A 22,619-nucleotide genomic window follows, 5' to 3' on the forward strand; every position below is an offset into this window, starting at 1 on the left:
TCAATCAGGAAGATCTTCATGATTAACAAATCCAGGGTTACTTCGCCCCCATGAAAATTCTAGATTTTTAAGTAACTCTACCCCACCTCTTTTTCTCAAAAAATGCATAAAGTAAATGTGCCCTACACTGACTCGGTAAGGTAACCACACTGTGTTTAACTTCTTAAAAGGTAACTAAACTTTTTTAAAACTTTTGACACTTCATAGTGACTTGCCAGAACTTTTAAACGGTTGTGGTCAGGGTGCCGAGACCCCACCAATCACTTAAACAACTGAGCAGAAGCACTCATCTGAGCGCTGTGCCTGTTTGGCTTTTTTGTCACTGTTCGGAGCGGTGTACAGGCTTTATAGAAAGTCTACAAAGTCTGTACACTGATCACGATGACAGCCAAACAGGCAGAATGCTCAGCTGAGCACTTCTGACCATTGCTTTTAGCAATTGGTGGTGGTCTCAGCACCTGAACCCTGAGCAATCAAAACTTCTGTCAGAGGTCATTAGAAACTTTAGTTATATTTGAAATTATATATTAAATTTGAAATATTATATTAAAATAAACTGGTGTAGAAGACAGAGTTTAGACAAAAATAGGCGCAAATGATCCTTATATGAGATTGTAACTAACTCACACAGTGTTTCTTGGAAAAATGTCACTGCAATTTTTGATGTCGTTTTTTAAGCTACAGTCAGAAGTGGATCCAGTGGGAAAGAGGTGTAAGTCCTTTATAGTTCCTAATTATTATTTTTTTTTGTTCACAAAAGCTGCAACAAAAAGTGTGTTGTTTTTCCATAAACCACCCCAAAAACAGCAGGCTTTTTGATTTATAAAAACAAAGCTTACACAGGTTATCAAGGAAATTTTTTTCCAGAAAGCTGCTCAATGTGCTGGAAAAACATAATAGAAGACGTACTATTCCAAAACAGTCCCCACCTGCTCCAGTTCCACCGAGACTGGTCCCCCGCCACTCTCTACTTTTTGTTGCAGAGATGACATCACTGACATAAAGCCATGCCACCTTTGCACTTGGCTTGGCAAAAAAGTGTCTAAAACTCATCATAAATGTGCTGCAGAGCATGTAAGAGAATCTTCTGTCATACTTTTCACAAAAAAATGGAAACTGGGACATTTCAATAGTAGATGTGCCCTATATCTTGTCCCCTCTCATGTCCAACTAACATCAATATACAGTTCATTCAGTATAACAGTCCTTGCAAGAGTGTGTTGGACAAGTGTAGGGAGCAACCCTGTTGGGACGAGCGCAGAGTGGACAAATAACAGTTACACTTGAGGTTCATGTAAAACTTGATATTACAATAACATCTAGTGGACAGTTTGTGTAACAACACCTGTGGATTTCTTTTTCTTGGGCAATTTTCTGATTGGTGATGTTCTGGATTACCTGTTTGAAATGGGGTGGGATGGTATTTTGAGCGCACCCTTAGAGAACTTGTGTCACATTTTTTGGTAGTCCAGAAGGAGTGAGTGTTGGTCCTCCAAGCCAACTCCACTGTGAGAAAGAGGCAGCTACCTGAGCTGAGAGGAAGTTGCTGAGGGGGAAACAGAAACCCATAGACGTGGAACCTAGAGCAGCAGGTTGCTAGTGTCTTTAGAGAGGACTTGTCATTGCTGTTGAAGAAAAAAAAAGACACTAGACCATTCATCACTCTCGGGAAACTGCAAGAACAACAGAAGATGGATCTGCTTGTTACACTACAACCAAACTAAAACAACAAGCTGAAATAGAGACCGGTCTCCAGGACAGGAGTATAATATGCACAACTTAATGGGGTATTCTGGTTGTGAGGTGAATTTGAAGATTTGAACTGCGTTTGCACCACGTTTATACACAGCTGGTTATAGTTATAAATTGAGCAGCCATTATCTTCTTATCCTGCCCGCTGTTTCTGATGTTTACCTGCATCATTGGTTTTCAAGATGGCTCCCCGTCCTTGCTGATATACAGCTTGAAACTACATTTCTCATAATTCCCCACTCTGTTTTTCCTTCTTGTGTGTCCTTAGAGCTGAGGAGAAAGCTATCTCCTTTTGTTTCTATTGAGAAAGCCCGACCTGTAGCGCTGAAATGTCTACAGGTCTTATCCAGGGCAACTTGGGAATAAACACTTCTGAAGTGCCACGAGGAGGTAAGGGTTTTTAGAGCTACAGAAACACATAAAAAAACTTTAAAAACATTTGATTAGCATTCATTTAACAGAAACTTTGCATAACCGGAATACCTCGTTAAGAACAACTCAGATGGAACGTCTAAGTGATCAACCACCATCATCCTGAGTTTGGAACTGTTACTGACTTTATCTGTCCTGCTATATACTGCAGAGTGGTCCCAAAGCAGAGCGGGGTACCTGTGTTATTTAGAGAGGTCGTATCCTGAGACTGTAAATATCAAGGAACTCAGATTTAGTCATCTTGTTAATGACAACATACAAGGACTCATCAAAGAGAGCTAATCCTGTCCTGGTTGAACAGTGATCTGTTAAATTGCTCTAATTACTATTTAGTATTAAATAAGAAATATTACAAATTGTGTCTTGTACCTTCGGTTTCTCTGTCATATCCTGAACCCTTGTATATATCATGGTCACACTACCCATGGTCATAAAACTCTTGGCTACAAAAAAACGTTGTTCTCAACCACTTACAGTAAGCAGAAATCTTCAAAATGTTGAAGATGTTATGTTGCATGTCTGTAGTGGGCAACTGGAAGAAATTGGTTACAGTTGACTCAACATTATTATGGATTGCACATTGCTTTGTCAGATGAGCTGTAGGAGGCCAATGGAGTTCTGGAGATTTCCTTCTTGGGTGAGCAGAATCCCATCTTGAGCAGAATCCCATTTTTGCAGCTCCTTTCAATTCTGTCTCATAAAGCCATTAATTTGTAATAAAGTAGACTATCCTACCAAAAGTAATTGGATACCTGAACAAAAACCAAAAGTGGTATTTATTTCCAAATGTTAATACTTAGTGACATCAGATACTTTCTGGGACATACTTTCTACTAGCATCTTATACACCTTCATCCCACAAACATCAGGCAAACTCTTTCAAAGAAGATGGACACTGTTTATATGTTTCAGTTCGTTCCAAAGATGTTCAGTAGGGTTCAAGTCAGGACTCTGTGCAGCCAGTCCAATCGGGGGACATCCATATGCTCAAACAGTAAAACAGCGTTGGATTTGTGACAAGGCGCGTTGTCTTATTGGAAGTATGGCTGACCATTCCTAGAGTATTGCCACATTGTCGGCAGAACATTATTGTCTAGAATGTCAAGTTACACCTCCATCTTCATGGATCTTCCCACTACAACCAACGGACTGAGACCATGACACGTAAGACATCCCCAGACCACAACAGATCCTCCACTGTATTTAACTGTTGGCACAACTCACTTAGGTAAAAGGCATTCCTCAGACTCCTCCACACCCAGGTATGTCCATCTGATTTGAAGATGAAGTAGTGCGATTCATCACTCCATAGAACATTCTTCTATTGCTCGACTGTCCAATGACAATGTTCCTTGCACCACTGTAGATGGGCCGATGCTTTGTGATGGACGGCTTGTGTGCAGCGACATAACCCATATTTCTAATAGTGTGTAGTTCATATCACAAACTATATCTGACCCCGCCAAAGGTCTGCATCTTATGTAGCGTGGTTTAGGGCATGTGAAATGCTGATAAGATATGATCCATTCTATTAATAGGGGTATTCATATACTTTTGGTAGGATAGTGTACATACTTAAGAACAGTGTTAATGCCCCAAAAGTGTATATATGCAACAGGCTGTCCCAGATGCTTGGTTCCCACTCATCAAAATGCAATAAAATACTGGAAAAGAGTCCAGTGGGACATCAGCATTTCAAGAGAGGTTCGTTTAGTCATCCAAAGAGCCCAATAGGGAATTTGTGAAAATAAATAGTGTTGGATTTAACTATATGCATTAGGATCTAACAGCATCAGGAACAACAGCTCAGTGATTATACTATACCGTAAAACCACTGGAGCTTCGGCTTATCATAACCTTGACAAGACCCTTTGTTGTCCCGGTCGTGATTGGGCCATGATCATATAAAAAGCTGCAAACTCCCTCCCCTCCAAAATCAATAAATCACCACAATGGGCAATAATGGTGTCGCTTTAAGTCTTATCAGCCCGGAACAAAGGCGCCGTCTGAGCGCCTGATTTCTTATTTCTTTCCAAACTAATCATTTTCTCGCGTTATTGACACAACGTGTTTATCACCGTCCGCCTCATTATCTTACAGAACAACAGTAGCATTTGGGACTTTCCTTCTTCCGAGTGTCACTCCCCATCTTCCCAGACCTCGATGATCCACTTCTATAGAACAGGGCGCCGGCTTCCCAGATCAGATGAGATAATTTTTTTACTTTATTTTATATATTTATTTTTTTTGGGACAATTATTTTGATATAAACAGCTCGGAACTGGAGTAGATTCATGTAAATGGGAAGCAGTGGGGCTTGTAATTAGATTTGTGTACACTTTCATAAATTGCCGGGAAACATCAAAGCCCTGATAGAAGGTTGCAGTCCTCTTTATTCCCTTCTTCTGTTAATTGAACAGTTGATGTGTGGAAGGAGAGTGTTGGCTATAGAGGAGCACTATTTACAGACCCGCTGACAGCTGTACTGTGAAAATTAACAGGAACCGTGCTGCTGGTGTCACAGTTCGGCGCTGGCGGGGGGGAGGGGAGGTGCATTTGCTTTAAAGTAGATTCTCGTAATTTTTCTAATCTAGTTTTTTTTGTTATAGATTAATCTAGGAAAGGCTCCTGTACTGGAGATTGTAATAGCAATATCTTGTACTATGGAGGGCGGTTCTCCAAAAGGGCGTAGATTAGTGGTCACTATGTAGAGGGAAGGTCCACGATATGGCCCTTGACAAGGGCAAAAGGACCATCTGTAGAAAGAGAGAAAATCCAGCACCAGTGGCATAAAACTATTTCTTTGGCAGCAAAAGTCACAATTTTGGTGAAAATGCCGAAGCGGATAGTTTTCTGACATTTACACCACACACTGAAATTTTTTCAAAACGTGAGACCCAACTGTAGGGGACATGATTGTCCGTGGCCGCCCGTCACTATTACTATAATCTACACCAGAAACTGGTGTAGATTATAGTTCCTAGCTGAAGTAGGCTTTTGATCTGGTGCACAAACCTTGCCAGATGAAACAAATGCACTAAAGGGGCTGTATGACAATTATAGGAGAGGAGATAACTTGCTGATTGGTGGAGGTCTCACCACTGAGACTCCTGCCTACTTCAAGAATGGGGGTCCCGATTTCCCTGTCCTCTTCACTTCGGGGTTACTGCACCCTCGGCGGTGTTAAGGAAACTGAATGGAGCGTTGGTCACTCATACGCATTAGCACTCCATTCACTTTCAATGGGGCTTACGAACTACCGGAGTGGCACCCGCTTTGGTATTTCCTTAATCCACAACCAGGGCTCTATTTACAATGACGCCACTGCAGGGGAAAAGGCGTCCCCCACAGTGACAGGAAATCGGGACAATGCAGTTCCATTCTCGAGACTGGCAGGGCTCTTAATAGTGAGACCCCCATGATCAGCAAGCTAACCTCTCTTTTGTGGATAACTGGCAATTATTGCTGGTAGATGGGCGTACAGTTTACTTAGACGGGCATGAAAGTACTCCTTCTCTCTCAGTACCTGACAACAGCACTAAGGGTGCCTTAGATTATCCGTGGAGGCAGAACATCCGGCAATCTCTCGGCCTCCTCCATCTTCTCCACTGAGAGTCTAATGGTGTCTTTGTGCAGGCAGACGCTCACTAACACCCTATCACACTCTCTGACTCTTTCACTTTCCTATTCCCTTACAAACACCCTCGCACTCACATCTTGCAAACACATATATATAGCACGGTCACATGACTCACAAATGATACATTACCCAGACACTTAACCCTTGAGGGGCTGCAGACATGCAATACACATAGCACTGATTCATGCTTCAAGCAAAACAAGGACATTAAAAAGGTACAAGACAGACTTATCCTCATTCAAGCACACTCTGGAACCTTCCATTCACTTCAGGCCACTACAACATTAATTCTTCCACCTGGAGTATCCTGGCCTTTAAATAGCACTTGAGGCACCAGTAATGGAGGCGGATCATTAAACGTTGCTTCCATCCTGATCTATAATGAATTATAGTACTTTCCTAACAATAGACTGGCAAAACAGAAAGCAGCCGGCCTGGCGGACATCTGACTGGTGAGCCTACCTTAGGCTAGGCGAACCTTAGCCATAATGGCAAGATGTGCTCTAGAGACTCAGGCACAACTCCCATCAGAGAGCGCATAGGCATTTTGCACCACATATTATGCACACTCACAAATATGCCGGAGCAGGCGAAATACACGGGTGTACGCAGCATATTACAGCCCTTAGTTTGTTATTTTTCTGCCCTCTCCAGCTCTCTGACACTTTTTTCTGAGTGTCGGAAACCCCCTTTAAACTCTGCTGTTTCCTCATCCTGACTTTGTACCCAGTGTGTACAGATCAGATCCCTGACCCAGGAACTAGTTTTAGGATCCAGGGTCTGCTACTCATCATTTCACCTGTAGAAGAGCTCCCATATGTGGTCAACCTGCTTGCAGCAACTTGAGGGTTAATCGTCATCATTGCCAACTCGTGTTATTGTGTAGACAGAACCATTATTGGCATCTTATTTCAGCGGCGTTCCCTTAATTCTGGCTGTAAGAGCGGCACAGGACAACTTTTTTTCCCTTTTTCTCCTCTATGCCCATTGTTTTATAAATGAGCTCATAAATCAGTTGTTGCTAGGCCGGAAATAAAGTGCCAGGCAGCCAGGCTCCCTGACAGGGGGTATGAATCATCCAGGCACAGAAGATGGCCTTTTGGGGATGAAGTGCTCATCTGCAGCGGTTTTTGTTTTTTTTTCCTCTCTCTCCAGTCACATCTTTGTAACGGGGCAGGCAGCTGGCAGGACAGCTAAAAGCCCCTGAGGGACCCGGCGGGCTTCACTCTATGTCTCTCTTCTCTCCAACTGTTTTGTGCCATAGAATTCATTACCTCCATATGGGATGAGAGGGAGAGACTGACGAGCAGACTCACGGCCCAGACAAAAAGTGACTTAATTGGTCCTTTAATGTCTTTTTATGGGTCTGGCGAAAAGCTGGGTGGGCAGAGAGGGGGCTGTTAAATGAATAAAAATATCAGAAAAAAATAGATACAAAGTCAACAGCACATGTGGCGGCAGTGGGAGCGACGGCGTCCTCTACGGGCACATCATAGCTTTGTTGAGTTAAAATGCATCTGATCCTTTTAAAAATGTCGGCAGTGTCTGAGCAGCGGTGATTTACGCCATCCTACCATGCTAACAGTAGAATGGGTCATGTCTTATCAGCAGGTACATGTCCTAAACCGTGCTACATAAGATGCAGACCCCTGGGGGGTCTATGTTGGTTTAAGGATATGGATGTTCCACGATTGGTCCCAACCAGAACCTACTGAACATCTTCGGGATGAACTGCAATGTCAGGGCAGGAAATATGAATAATGTCCATATACCTTGAGAGAACTCACCAGACACTTGCAGGATGAATGGAGGGAAATACTAGCTGAAGTGTAAAATGGTTGAAGTAACTGATCCCTGTAATTTGGGGGAGACTAAAATTCGAGGGGAAGAATGGATTTGAGAGAAGCAGGAGTGAGGGGTATAAATGAGAGAGGTCGCCACAAAAGAGGCTGTCGTGGGTGCTGGTAATGAAGTGCTGGGTGTTATCAGAAGGTGAGAGAAGCTAGGAATGACGAAAAAGTCTCCTGGGGAAATGTAAGTGGGTCCCGGATGTATAGAAAAGTTCCTCCGACAGCTATGACCTGGCTGGCAGGCTCAGGAAGAGTATCTTAACAGTCGCCTGTGTGCAGAGAGTGCAGGGAGCTGCACCAGGCTAAACCACTTGCTATAAAGATTGTCCTCTGACCCTAGTGGGCCGTAAATCATATCACCTGTTTTTGTCTTGTTTACCTACCTGCCAGAATAAAACTCAGTTAGCGCAATACTTGTCCCATCTCTGCTTCACAAAATGATCTTTATACCCATCAGGCCATTGGATCCCCTATTGTCTAAGGACCTGGCTGTGACTGCCACCTCTGCACCCCTATGGTTACACCATGCTGGAAGAGTATTTCATGGCCAAGACTCAGGAAGCCAATTTCCTATTTTGTGTGACTTGCAGTCCATCCAGCACAATAGAAAGTATTTTTTTCCAATGTAGCCATAAGTATAGTGTTAATAATCAGACGCTGCACGGTTTTTTATACCATGCAAAAACACAAAAAGGTGCATTGCTTTTACTGCCACCTAGTGCACAGTTATAATATGACAATGAATTAAATCTTTTTTGTATGCTTTCTTTTAATTCCTGACCTTTTTAAATGTCGCTGCATGAAAAGTACTTTCCTAATACCACAAAGGAGCCCTGAAGTTCTGAGTCTACTTTTCCTCCAGTCCATAAGATGACATGTTGTAGGTTTATTATGCTATCCTGTATCTTGTGCATCTAAGGGCCCATTTACATGGGCGGATTTTCTTCCCATAATCAGTACCAATCGACCATGTTAGTAAGTTGATCAGCGCTCCTCAGTTCCATTTACATGCGCCAATCATTGTGACTGTACATGATCGAGTGATCTTTCATTCACATACATAGTTATGGATACTATCTACATAAACTGTTTAGTCACTGTGTAAATACCTTACAGATGTGTCAACCCTCACCTCTATTTTTTTATACAAGTTTCTCATGATACAGAAACTGTACTGTACATTCTCACACCATCCACTTAAACTTGATGTTAAACATATACTTTTTTTAACATTGGAGCCTATGGTGATTGATAGCCGTCACCTCGCACCACACGTAACAGAATATAGTACCGGTATGTTGAGTTAAGGGCCAAATTGCAGGAAAGCACATTTATACATTACCTTATTTACAGCCTATATTATATTATGCTGATGGGTGGAGTAGTCTGAAATAGTCCAGGATCTCCCAGTTTTCCCAACCCCTCCAATCTTGATCTCGACTCTTTACTAAACTACGCTTTCCTTGCCTGCTCTGACCTTTGGCCTGATTTGCATTGTGAAGGTAATTTGGCCAGTTCTGACACCAGCTCTGTTTTACAACTACATCTTTGTCTATATCCTCTATACCTCTAATACCTCATTACAGAAAACTTGGCCAAGTGCATCAGCAGCCTCTTAACCCTTTGCAATCCAATTTTGGATTCAGAGCAGCCAGTAGTATACAGTAAGAATACCCTACCAGATGTATTCCGACATCAGAGCTGTGCAGCTTTCAATCAGAATGTCTGCAGACGTCAGACAGTGGATTGGAAAGGGTTAACTGAGACTATATCTAGGGTAACTGTCTCAGGATCTCCGCAGTGAAGACCAGATCCCGTTTGGTGGGGTGACACAATGAAAACCAGAAAACACCACGTGCTACTCCTGGATCTAGCTCCAAGTCAAATCAGTTCAGAGGCACAGTCATATCCACCTCCATTACATTGTTAATGGTAACAGTCAATAAGCTTGTTGACAGACACACCATAAAATAGTTTAGTTCGGCTTCTATGAAGCCTGAAGAATTGTGAGTGAAGCTCTGAAGTATAAAACAGGGTAGCACTCAAGATCAGTACAAAATAAGAAATGTAATGTATGTACTCGGTGACTTTATGAGCAGAATAGTGAGTACAGCTCTGGAGTATAATAGAGAATGTAACTCAGGATCAATACAAGATAAGTAATGTAATTTATATAAACAGTGGCTCCACCAGCAGAATAGTGAGTACAGCTCTGGAGTATAATACAGGATGTAACTCAGGATCAGTACAGGATAAGTAATGTATATACACAGTGGCTCCACCAGCAGAATAGTGAGTGCAGCTCTGGGGTATAATACAGGATGTAACTCAGGGTCAGTACAGGATAAGTAATGTATGTACACAGTGACTCTATCAGCAGAATAGTGAGTGCAGCTCTGGATATAATATAGGATGTAACTCAGGATCAGTACAGGATAAGTAATGTATATACACAGTGGCTCCACCAGCAGAATAGTGAGTGCAGCTCTGGAGTATAATACAGGAAGTAACTCAGGATCAGTACAGGATAAGTAATGTATGTACACAGTGACTCCATCAGCAGAATAGTGAGTGCAGCTCTGGAGTATAATACAGGATGTAACTCTCGAATTAGTAGAAGATAAATAATGAGATACACTAAGGCTATGGTCACGCAGGACAGATATGCTGTGTCATTGGAGGAACGATGCAAATTGTCATGCGAATACACACTAAAACCTGCACTACAACCAACCCTCTCAGAAACACTTGAGCATTTGGCTTTTATTTTACCTCTATGTTAAATTCTGCTACGGAAAAATGCAGAGAAACTTTATATGCTGCTTTTTTACAATATTAACCCATTCCAATCCAATGTCTGACGTCTAAAGACATTCTGATTGAAGGCTGTACAGCTCCAATGTTGGAAAACATGCGGCAGGGTATTTTTACTGTAGATTAATGGCTGTTCTTTTCCGGGGCCTCTCCAGCACGTCCCATACCGCAGTACTGGCTCTAGCCAGCAGATGGCGCCATCGTATAATGGCAGAAAAAGAAAGCCCCCTAGGAAACCCTGAATCCAAAATTGGATTGCAAAGGGTTAAAATCTGCTCCGCAGGCACAATTTCTCAGCATATATTTTCTGTTCCGTGTAGATGGAAATTCATTCACTTAGTTAGGATTTTAAGATGCTGCAAATTGTATACCGAAAATTCTGCGGCATATCCGTCCTGTGTGAACATAGCGTTACACTACAGAGTGACTCAACTTTTTATGTAAGTTATTTCTGTCCTGTTAAGGATTGACTCTCTGGTCTGGTTTAGATAATTGCCTCCTTTTAGCTACTTGACCTACTATGGCAATGCCTGATCAAGCATGTTGAGACGAGTATTTCCTCCATTTGCTTATACACTATGTTGATAAAAGTATTGGGACACACATAGAAGGTGATGAAATTCAATTTTATTCCCATTTTTCAATATGGTGTTGGGCCGTCTTCGGCCTCAATGACTGCAGTAAGCCTCCTATGCATGGTTTCCACCAAATGCCAATAGCTGTGTGGAGGGATTAGCCTCCATTCTTCAATTAGAGCTTCATATAGTGATGCATGTGACGATGGGCATATTGGGCTGCATGGATATAGCGTTCTAGTTTGTCCCAAAGATGCTCAATGGGCTTTTGATTCAGACTTTGGGCTGGCCAGTGAAGGTTGCAGACATTCTTCTTCTCAAACCAAGCCTCAACACCGTGTACTGTATGACATGGTGCTCGGTCATGTTGGTAGATACACAGAGTTGTACCAAAGTATTGCTACAGGGTACGTAATGCCACATTGTCCAAAATATCTCTGTACCCATTGGCATTGAGGGTGGACTTTACTATGACCGCCGGTCCTACTCCTTCCCAGCAGAAACACCCCCACACCACAAGAGGACCTACTCCAAACTTCACTGTTGGGATGATGCAGTGGTCTAGACGTCGTTCTCCAGACAACCACCACACTCAAGGGCAGCAATCTTATCGGAAGATGGTGTATTGTGAGTCAGCTATCCACGGTACTTGCCTCCACTCATTTATAGTCCAAAAACAGCGCTCCAAGTACCATCGAGCCGCCGCTGAGCAGTCACTGCTGTGATGTTGTGTGCAGCCGCTCGTCCATGGTAACCCTTTGCATGCAGTTCCCTATGGATGGCTCTGGTGCTAATGGATGTTTCAATGACATGTGAGACCTCCTCAGCGAGTGCTTCAGAAGATGATGTGTGTGATGCCTTCACAATTCGTACAAGGCTTCGTTGTCCACATTCTGTCAGGTTATCAGGTCTGCCCCACCATGGCTGCACCGCACACACCGGATGGTTTCTATTTCCGAATAACATTGCCAACAGTGGACTTTGGAAAGTCCAAAAGTGCTGCAGTGTTCCGTACTGATTGGTTGCTCAGGTGACATCCCACCACCATACCCAATTGGAAATCTGTCAACTCTACACCTAGTGACTGAAGGTTTCTGTGCTGGGATATGCCTGTGTGATCCCTAATGCTCACCCCTTCACCTGACAGCACAGGATTGGTGGATGTCTCAATATTTTTGCCAACATAGTGCATAATACTCTAGAAGGGTTAATATGGCGGTCAGAGATATGTTTTCGAGATCTGCAGGCTTCAGAGTCCCTCTATATGAAAGCTGCTGTTGTCTTCTTGCTCCTTACAATGCAGGTGAGGGGGAGGCCTGCAGTGCTCCGCGGATAGAGCCGTACAGCAGGCCCATGCTGTGTAATTGAATATCAATAGGTGAGAACGAAACTGGAAAAGTAACCTGTCACACGTAGGTGTGCTCAACAACTCAATTTTCTGCTGCTGACAACTTAGGAAATGAGCTTTTCAGTTACTGTAGGAAATCGTCAAAAAGGCAAATTAACCCATTATAGCAAATGACAATAATGGAGCGGCACAGAGCCTTATCGTCAATGGCTGTCTGCAGTTTTGCTCCAAAGTTTCACATCCAAATTTTTCTTTGCTGCTTCCTTTCTAAATTCTCGGTACGTGGCGGCCATTTTTAGCGTGTAATGCCCATCTTGTACAGGTCATGTGACTTGCATGCACAGTTAGAGCTCTGTTCACAAATGCGTTGGGCCTCTGTTGCAGATTTCATCACGCATGTAGGTGCTGGGGGAAAAAAAAACAGTGCAGAAAATTTCTAGTTCCAGTTACTCCCATTGAGTTCTCTTATTTGTAGACACATACAAATGATCTTCATTTGACTTTTTTCTCCCTCCAGGAAAAGCGGCAAAATATTAATTAGCGATAGAATATGTGTGATGTGTTGTCAGTTCCTCTTTTTTTTGTGTGTGTAGAACTTGTATTGGCCAATTACACAACAATTACAGATAGTCAGTGCGATCATTAAAACCTCATCTACCGGATTGAATCTTGCGCTAAACAGGTACAAGGACATTGAGGACGTTTAAAATTATCTGGGTTTTCATTAAATTATCAGGGAAGAAGCACTTAGTGCCGATTATATATAATGTGCAAGGAATGTTATCAGCTCTCAATATGCTACACCAGTGCGGATGGATACGGTAATTCATCACCCCACCCCTCCTCCTCTCCCAGCACCCCCTAGTCTGATATCACTCATTCCCCTGAGCTTAGTAGTTGGTGTATCCAAAGATTGTAGACTAAAAATAAGAGAATTGTAAAAATGAGATTCTTGATTTGTAATCCGGTGGAGTAGCATTCAGTGATTCTAGTGTCAATGATTTCACCCATTTGCTTTCTTTGCAAAGCTGGCAAAAATGGTAGTAAAAAACAAAAGTCACTTCATAATTGTCTAGTATCTCAAAATGTAATTATGTCGTGTATGACTGGAAGTACGTATTGTCCCAGTAAGGTGCTAGAATAGAAAAAACATCTCATTATACCTGATAAAGGGGCCATATGCTCTGAAACATGAAGGTTTGAGACCAGTAAAATTGCACTCTTTGGTACTTCTGGATTTTGCTTGCTATCACTACAAGTATCACTACTTAATCCTGTATATTTCTCTTATCTTCTATCGCAACAGCAAGGAATGGTATCAGGGCTACTGTTTTCACTTGTGGACATTACCAAACTTGTATAGGGAGTCCTACAGGGCTGCCAATGATCCCTGGGGAAAAGGGTATGCAAATTAGCTCTCATCCAGAAAGAAGAAAAATAGCTTTTTTTGCCACCTATTGGACTTAGCTTTAGGCCTGTAAGAGTCTTTTCACCAATTTGGCAGTCATCACAAGAAGAAACAGTACTCCCAAGACCGACATCAAAGGCTTATCAACTAGCCAACCTGTTCCTTGTTCTGTACTAATGAGGGGCAACCGCTGTTTATGAATGGGTGTCTCTTTTTTTGGAGGAGACACCAGTTAGGCCAATATCCTTAGTCATGTTGCAAGGCACAATAAGAGGTCAGACATTGGCTGATACTATATAACAGTGCTAACCACTGAACCACCATACTTCTTCTTCCTCTTCCACTTCTTTTCCTTTGCCTTTTCCCTATCTTCATCCTCTTCTTCTCTCTCTCTCCTTCTTCTACCCCTTCCCCTTCTTCTTCTTCTCTGGAGGAGTAGGAGAAAAAGGAATAGAAAGAAGAAGTGGATCACTGATTTGTTGTCTTGCAGTACTGGGGTCCTAGGTTCAAATTTAACCAAGAACAACATCTGCATGGAGTTTGTATGAACGTTTATAGAAACCCATACAAACATCCATGCAGATGTTGTCCTTGGTCAGATTTGAATCCTGGACCCCAATGCTGAGGAAGAAGACTTTTTGCTAAAAATTGCTCAATACTACACCTAAGATAAAACTTTAAGTCTGGGCTTGTGAAGGGTTATGTTTGATCTGGTAATGGATTTATTAGTTTGGTTCCCTGTCTGTCCATGGCACAATGTATTTGCCATCACCACAGTTCAAGGACTCCTGGTTGCCATGTGACCAGTGTTTCTTCACATTCTCTCTTGGTCTTCCTACTTTTTGATATGTTCTCAATCATCATATCAGAAGGGGCTTTCCTTCTTTCTCTTTCACTCTCCTGAGCTGAAGTGTCTTCTCCAATGTTGGTTCACCTCAGAATGCATAAAGATCAGAAGATAAGGATTCAATCTGATCAATGGTGTTTCCAGTGAAAGATTTGCCTTTATTTGGTTAAAGATTTGATTATTTGCTTTACCTTCCACCAAAACTGAACACTCCACATCTCCATATGACCAGCGCATCTCCAGAATATCCAGTCTTCTGTTAGAGTCTTTGGGCTTCTGAATGTCATGTTTGTGAACTTTGCATCTATCTGTTTGCTGGTCGTTCTCATCCACTTTTTATCTATAAGTTTGGTTCTTCTCTTCACATGTCTAGAATAAGATATATCTTCATTTTGGTTATTTGTGCCACAAGTAGAAAGTTTAGCTTGATTTGGTTGCAGAATTTCTTGTTTATTTCTTCATTGCTTTAAACACTATTCTTAAAGGGATTATCCAGAGACTATGTGGTTTTTACAAAACTGCCTAATATACTGTGGAAATAATACAATCCATACTCCCCTTCCCTGTAGCTTCTGGTCCTCTGGCTCCTGATCCGCACTGGTCTTCACTTCCAGGTGCAGGAAGTCGGCAATGACGTCACTGACACGAGATCATGTGACCACTACAACCAATCACTGACTCAGTTGGATATTAGCTCCAGTAATTAGATGACCTAAAAGTAAAGGCTACAGAGTGATGTCATGTGCCATTTGTTGGAATAGTTGTGAGAGCTCACAACGAGGACTTGTATGGATGCACGTTGGCTAAGCGTACAGATGTTGGACTTGTAGACACTCAATGTGCCGTCATATGGTAACTCCACTGCATTCTCCACCAGAAGCCGTGACCCTTGGGTAAAGACCTCCGTAATATATGTCATACAATGATGCATCTTACAGTGTTTCCTATCATGAAACTCTGTGTCCCTGCATGTAAATGTAGAACACATAGTGGCACAGTATGGGCTCATTATGGTGCCATATTCAGAGTCTGTGTAACACAAATCCCAAATACAATCCTTTGTGCCATTTATCATTACGAGAGCCCATTATCAGTCCTGGAGATCAGAATGTTCTGAGACCTAAAAACAACAGTCACAAGAAGTCATAAACTAACAATCAGTAATTATTTTAAAGCAAATTGAAGGAAACGGCCGCTAATGTTCAGTTGAGCTGAAATCCCCTGCACATCCCCACCCCAGCTCTGTGGTCATTACACCCGGCTTAGCGGATAGCACAGTGGATCACAGTTAATTAAATGAACGTTGCACTCTAATTAAGACTGGGCCGGCTGGAACTTAGCAGGAAATGTATGCATTAAAAATATTCCTTTGTCGATGAGCAGCAATTAAGAGCCTGATCAATAACTCTTTAAGAAATGGGTCTTGTGCACCCTGGTGGCTCCAGAGGACACGTGCGCCATTCATTAATTTAAAATTAGGATTTCTGGTCAATATAGAAATATTCTTTTATAATGTTAGATTTACCAAGAAACAGCTCAGCTGCCAGAAACTGGAAAACGTGATTAAGCTGATTTAGGAAGATTAAATTTGATCTCTTAAAAAGACTTAATCAGAAAAGGATCTATCTAGCTATCTCATATCTACGGTATATCTATCTATCTATCTATCTATCTATCTATCTATCTATCCCATATCTATCTATCTATCTATCTATCTCATATCTACGGTATATCTATCTATCTATCTCATATCTATCTATCTCATATCTATGGTATATCTATCTATCTATCTATCTATCTATCTATCTATCTATCTATCTATCTATCTATCTATCTATCTATCCATCCTCATATCTATCTATCTATCTATCTATCTATCTATCTATCTATCTATCTATCTATCTATCTATCTATCTATCTATCACATATCTATCTATCTCATATCTATCTCTCTATCTAATATCTATATCTATCTATCTATCTATCTATCTATCTCATATCTATCTAGCTTATATCTATCTAACTATCTCATATCTATCTCTCTATCTATCACATATCTATCTATCTATCCATCTGTCTCATATCTATCTCATATCTTTCTTTCTTTCTTTTTATCTATCTATCTATCTCATATCTATTTCATATCTATCTATCTATCTATCTCATATCTATCTACCTCATATCTATCTATCTGTCTAATATCTATCTCTCTATCTATCTCATATCTATCTATCTATCTATCTATCTATCTATCTATCTATCACATATCTATCTATCCATCTGTCTCATGTCTATCTCATATCTATCTATCTATCTATCTATCTATCTATCTATCTATCTATCTATCTATCTATCTATCTCATATCTATCTATCTCATATCTATCTATCTATCTATCTATCTATCTATCTATCTATCTATCTATCTATCTATCACATATCTATCTATCCATCTGTCTCATGTCTATCTCATATCTATCTATCTATCTATCTATCTATCTATCTATCTATCTATCTATCTATCTATCTATCTCTATCTCATATCCATCTATCTGTCTATCTATCTCATATCTATCTATCTCATATCTATCTATCTATCTATCTATCTATCTATCTATCTATCTATCTATCTATCTCATATCTATCTATCTATCTACCTGCAGAACTTAGCTCTGTGCCCCCTGTCAGACAGGGGAGGAGAAGCAGAGGAGAGACTCTCTCATATCTATTTATCTATCTATGTATCTAATCACTTATGAGCATCTATAATGTCATGTTCATTTTCCATGTTTTCATACTAAACATGTTGATTGTTAACAATATATATACTTTTTCTCTTTTCCATTAGGGGGCATCCTCGAGTCTGGTGGTGAAGTTTGCAGATACAGATAAGGAACGCACAATGAGACGTATGCAGCAAATGGCTGGACAGATGGGAATGTTCAACCCCATGGCAATCCAGTTCGGAGCTTACGGCGCCTACGCTCAGGCAGTAAGTATATAGCCTTGTTAGAACAGTGAGACTGCACACAGTGTATTCCATGTGACAGAGCGAGAACACGCGGCTATGTGATCATTATTCTTCCCTCTTCCAGTGTTTACACCTGATATTATGTAGCTTTATCGGAATCTCTTCCATCACATTGTTGCATTGTTCTCCTCTGTACAGCAACAAAGTACAAATCTGGTATTTATGGACGGAGAGGGGAGGCCTGCGTAAATCGGGGCAGTGATTGATCATAGTTTACAGTCTATTACATTGAGGCATGATGTTAGTATTGTGCTGCAGTAAGACATAGGACAGTCCTACAGAAAAATCAAGGCATGCTATAAAGTTTTAAGCGTACCTGTCATTTCCTCAAATACTGAAATAAATACCCGGGTTGGTAGCTCTTATGTCTCAGATTGTGTAGAAATGGCATTTGTGGCGCTTACCACTGTTGTTTTCGTCGAAAGTACCCCAGAGCTGCCGCACTTTTATAACGCATCCCCTTATTTACAGTGGGCAATAACCCTGCATGACAGGTCCGCCAGTACTACACCCACTGCCACTACCTTTCTGTTAGTTGCCTCCTACATTTGACCAATAAGAGTGCTGCCAGGGGCGTAGGTAAAAGATTGTAGCGTGCCTGACTCCCATCGTCTCCCCCCCTCCCCCCCACCGCCATCTCCCAGCTCTCATAGTACTTTTTGAGCACTGGAGAGCCAGGAGATAGGAGAGGAGTGAGGCATGCTATACACCCTGCGAAACCTGACATATCCCCACTCTGAGTAGGTGTCAAAGTTTGCTCTGTGTGCACTGGGGTTCGTTCAACGGGGGACACAGTAACTACACTCTTGCCTGCTATTGTGGTGAAAGGGGGCCTTGAGTTCCCCTGGCTTAGGGGGCCTAGCCACAACGGCGACCACTGCGACCCCTATAGCTACGCCACTGAGTGCTATCCTGATCTGTGAGCAGATTGCTCTGCACTGAATGGAGGGAGCAAGAACACAGACATGGAGGAAATTGATTACTCCAGTAATGGTAGTCAAAGTGCACCAGTGGCTCTCACAAGATATCACAGTAAGACTGCGGTCAGACGAGCAATTTTTTTTGTGCGTGCCTATGTCCCCCAAAAATCACATTTATTAGAACCATTGGTTTCCTATGAGGTGTTCACATGTCCATTTTTTAGAGGCGCAAAATACTCGCACCTGCAAAAGATAGGACATGCCTGCCTATTATGTGTTGCCGGTAAGGTCCATGTTGCACGCAAAGATATTGAGTGCTGTTACAGAGCTGACAGGGAATAAGGAGACTCCTGGAGAGTTCTGTTAGTCCTCGCTGGAAGTCCCCTCATCACTGAACACTGTGACAGCACTGTCACAATGTTCAGTGATGATGGGACTCCCTGTGGGGATGAAAGAATCCCATCTCACAGCTAAAAGCGCCTCCTGAAAGTGCTGGCTCTGATTGGCTGAGCGCTGAGACCAATTAGAAGCAGTCAGCCATTCATTGAAAGACAGCTGAGCACTGCCTCTGATTGGTCACCGCACTCAGCCAATCAGAGGCAGCTCTTTCTGGAGGCAGGGATTTTTCAATCCACGGCCACCAGAATACAAAAGAAGACTGCGGGGAACAGGGAGAAAAGCCGGACAGCGCTTCGAGGTGAGTTAAATTTTATTTTATTTTTTTTTTTTAACAGCTAGGGATGATTTTTTGGGTAGGGCTTATATTTCAAGCCACCCCCCGAAAATCATCACTGCGGAGGGTTGCCTTCATCCCATTGCTTTCAATGGGGCAGCAGCAGCACCAGCCCTATTAAAAGCAATGGGATAGCATCGCGGTCCTCTGCCACAGCTGTGACAGGGAATCCTTTCGTCCCCGTGGGGAGTCTCATCATCACTGAACACTGAACAGAGGACGTTCGTAGAGCAGCTGCGCTACTAGAAGCACAGCTGCTCCAGTGAACGGGCATCTGAAACTTTGCCCATTGAAGGCCTGTACACACTATTTTGGGCACATGTAAAAAAAAAAGCATGGAGCTTCGATCACGCGCATTTCGCACAACCATGGAGCGCATTTTTTTGCGCATATAGCTGTGCAAAGGAAATGCTTGTCTGACTGAGCCCTAGGGTTTTTGTTCGTGACTGTCAGCAATTTCTATAAGTCATTCTGAGCACTGCAGAGCTGTGTTATCAGCAAGAGCACAATGATACCTGTTAAGACTTCTTCAAATGAGCGTGTCAGACTTTGGTCCGTAAAAATCGGACTGATTTGAATCCATGTGTATGTCTGTGTTGTATCTGTATGCATTGTTTGCATCTATTCTTGCTCATCCCTGTCATCCATTTTTTTTATCCATGCAATGATCCGTGAAAAATGAAGTGCACATGGAGAACATCCAGTTGTTTTTTTGCATACTCATTGACTTGAATGGATGACTGCCATCCCAGGAAGTTAGACTACAATAGGATGTGCTGCGATTTTATTTTACACATCATGTTAAAAAAAACACATCTGTATAGCCCCATGGACTATAATGGGTCAGTGTGCTGTCAGCTGCAAATACAGCAAGCACCCAGATGTGTGAATAAGCCCTTACTAGATGCAGGAGTTCAGCAGTAATCACAGGAGGACATTCTGGGAGCTGCAGTATTGGCACAAACATTACACAGCTGTCTGGCAGACACGGCATAGGAGGATGGAAGATGGACAGGATGTTATCAGGACTGATGGCTACTTACTGTACAGAGCTGAGAAAGGAGGGAGGAGAGGCAGTACACTAGTTCACAAAGTATAGCAGCAGATGAAGGCAGGATGAACAGGCTGTATGTATTACACTGAGCATCCTTATGCAAGCTAAGTCATGCCCCCACTTCCTTCTTGTTTTTGACTATTACTAGAGACAGGAAGCGCTTGACAACAGGCAGTGGACAGCATTTTAGAAAGAGGAGAAACCCCTTGTGGCCAGCACTTTGGAATGATTTTTTGGGCAGAAAAGTCAGTTTTGGCAAATAAAGTGAATTACAGTTTTCCAAGTTATCACATTGGCTATCAGATTAACATAAAGTCATTGAAATGACAGTGACCACTTTAAGGGGAATTTATGAGACTCCTTTTAAATGAGAGCATTGATACAAGAGCTTAAGAAAGCTGAAAGAGCGACACCAAAGAGACAGTAAGTGGTCATAAGTAGCAAGCCCAACCCAACTCTTGTGGTCAGGTTAACTTTCTTACTAGACAGTTCTACAAGGAAATGTATTATATTAAAGGGGTTTTGACATCGCAGTACTTCCTGACTGAAATGAGAAACCCATGGCTGTTTTCCCAACCACCTCTCCGACTGTCATAGAAACAACCAAGGCGGCAGCCTTACATTGTTTCTGTCACTCCCATTGAAGTGAATCAGTGTTATGGAAAGAGCTGAGTACACAGTGTGCTACACTGTTTCCATAACTGTTATTCACTTCAATGGGAGTTACTGAAACAGTGTAATTCTGCCAACTCAGCTATTTCTGAAGAGGTGTTCGAGAAACCAGCTGCGGGTTTCTCATCTCAGCCAGGAAATGCTGAGATGGAACAACCCCTTTAACCCTCCATTGGTTATGCCAAGAGTAGAGGCCAACCTCTTGCTCTCTTCACATTTGTGTTAGAGGCTCCAGCTCAGATCCGATGTGAATTCCCAATGAAACAGCACAACATTCTATGCCATTTCATTCAGGAAAGTAACAGGCAGCATCCCTGATCCTGGATGGACCCCATTATAATCAATGGGGTCTGTGTGGCATCATTTGTTTCTGTCATACAATGGATCTGTTCTATGATGGATGACTGTCTGTCCCAAGACAGAACAGAAAAACATAACACCCAAAGGCCAGTATGAACATAGCCTTATTGCCATAGCCTTATTAGCATTCTGTTAGTGAATGGAAACACTGCGCTTATCCAACACTATCATTGCTATAGTTTTATCCAATGTAGACAATATAATGTGAACTTTAACAGCCTGGGTCCAGATTAATGTATGGCTTGGCTTTGTGAACGGAGATTTAAGTAAGGGGCTTTTCACATCTACTACATGCTCGTTGGTTGTTGATGAGTCAGGATAGACAGATTTGGCCACAATAATTGCAGGGTAAAGCTAGTTCTAAATTCTCAAAAGAGGAGGCCGTTTGGTGAGTGATATGCCTCCAAGCTCTGAGAATGGAGGCTAGAGTAGACCACTTATTGTGATCAACATGACAGGCTCCAGGGGACTTCAGAGACTTGTTATACCTCTTCTTCAGTGCCCCTCTATTTTGGTGACCAGTTCTGAGCCCACCATACAGCACAATCTTGGGCTAATGGTGATTATCCATCCTGGAAATATGTCTTGCCCAGCATAATTGTTTCTTCAATAGCTTGGCTACAATACTGGTGATTTCCACTTTTTTGAGGACGTCATTGTTGGTAGTTAAATGTACCAATGAATGTTAAGAATGGTGCACAGACAACGCTGATGGAAGCATTCAAGGAGTCGTAGATGATGACAACAGATGACCCATGACTCTGAGTCATATAAAAGGGTTGTCAATTTGACAGCTCTATACACATTCATGTTTGTGCTTTTCGTCAAGTGTTTGTTGCACCATGCTCCTTTATATAGTCTACCAAATGTGCTGCTTGCCTTTGTCAGTCTGTTGTCAATCTCTTTATCAATTTTGATATCTAGAATCATAGAATGGTAGAGTTTCAAGGGACCTACAGGGTCATCGGGTCCAACCCCTTGATGAGGAGATTATGCACCCCAGGTAGCTGAACTGCTGGACAGCCTTCAGTTCTGACTCGTCAGTGGTGATACTGGGAGAACAGTAGCCTTCCTGAGGTGTGAGCTGATAGAGAACTTCTGTTTGCCAGTCCAAATTGATACATTGTTACAAACTATCAGTAGAAAATCATATGCTGCTGATGTATTTAGGTCACAGAAAACACA

General features: G+C 42.1%; 1 protein-coding gene across 8 annotated transcripts in view; it reads left to right on the forward strand.

The window, feature by feature from the left end:
* The window catches only part of CELF4 (CUGBP Elav-like family member 4), a 1,036,963-nt gene that overhangs the window by 904,569 nt on the left and 109,775 nt on the right, over positions 1 to 22,619 (forward strand). For all 8 annotated transcript variants that reach the window (XM_066602625.1, XM_066602629.1, XM_066602626.1 and 5 more), the window contains exon 6: positions 17,513 to 17,656. In XM_066602625.1, coding sequence (XP_066458722.1) covers positions 17,513 to 17,656 — 144 coding nt within the window. The remainder of the gene's footprint in view (positions 1 to 17,512; positions 17,657 to 22,619) is intronic.

This window comes from Eleutherodactylus coqui, chromosome 5, assembly GCF_035609145.1.
Source record: "Eleutherodactylus coqui strain aEleCoq1 chromosome 5, aEleCoq1.hap1, whole genome shotgun sequence".
In the NCBI taxonomy this organism is placed as follows: Eukaryota; Metazoa; Chordata; class Amphibia; order Anura; family Eleutherodactylidae; genus Eleutherodactylus; species Eleutherodactylus coqui.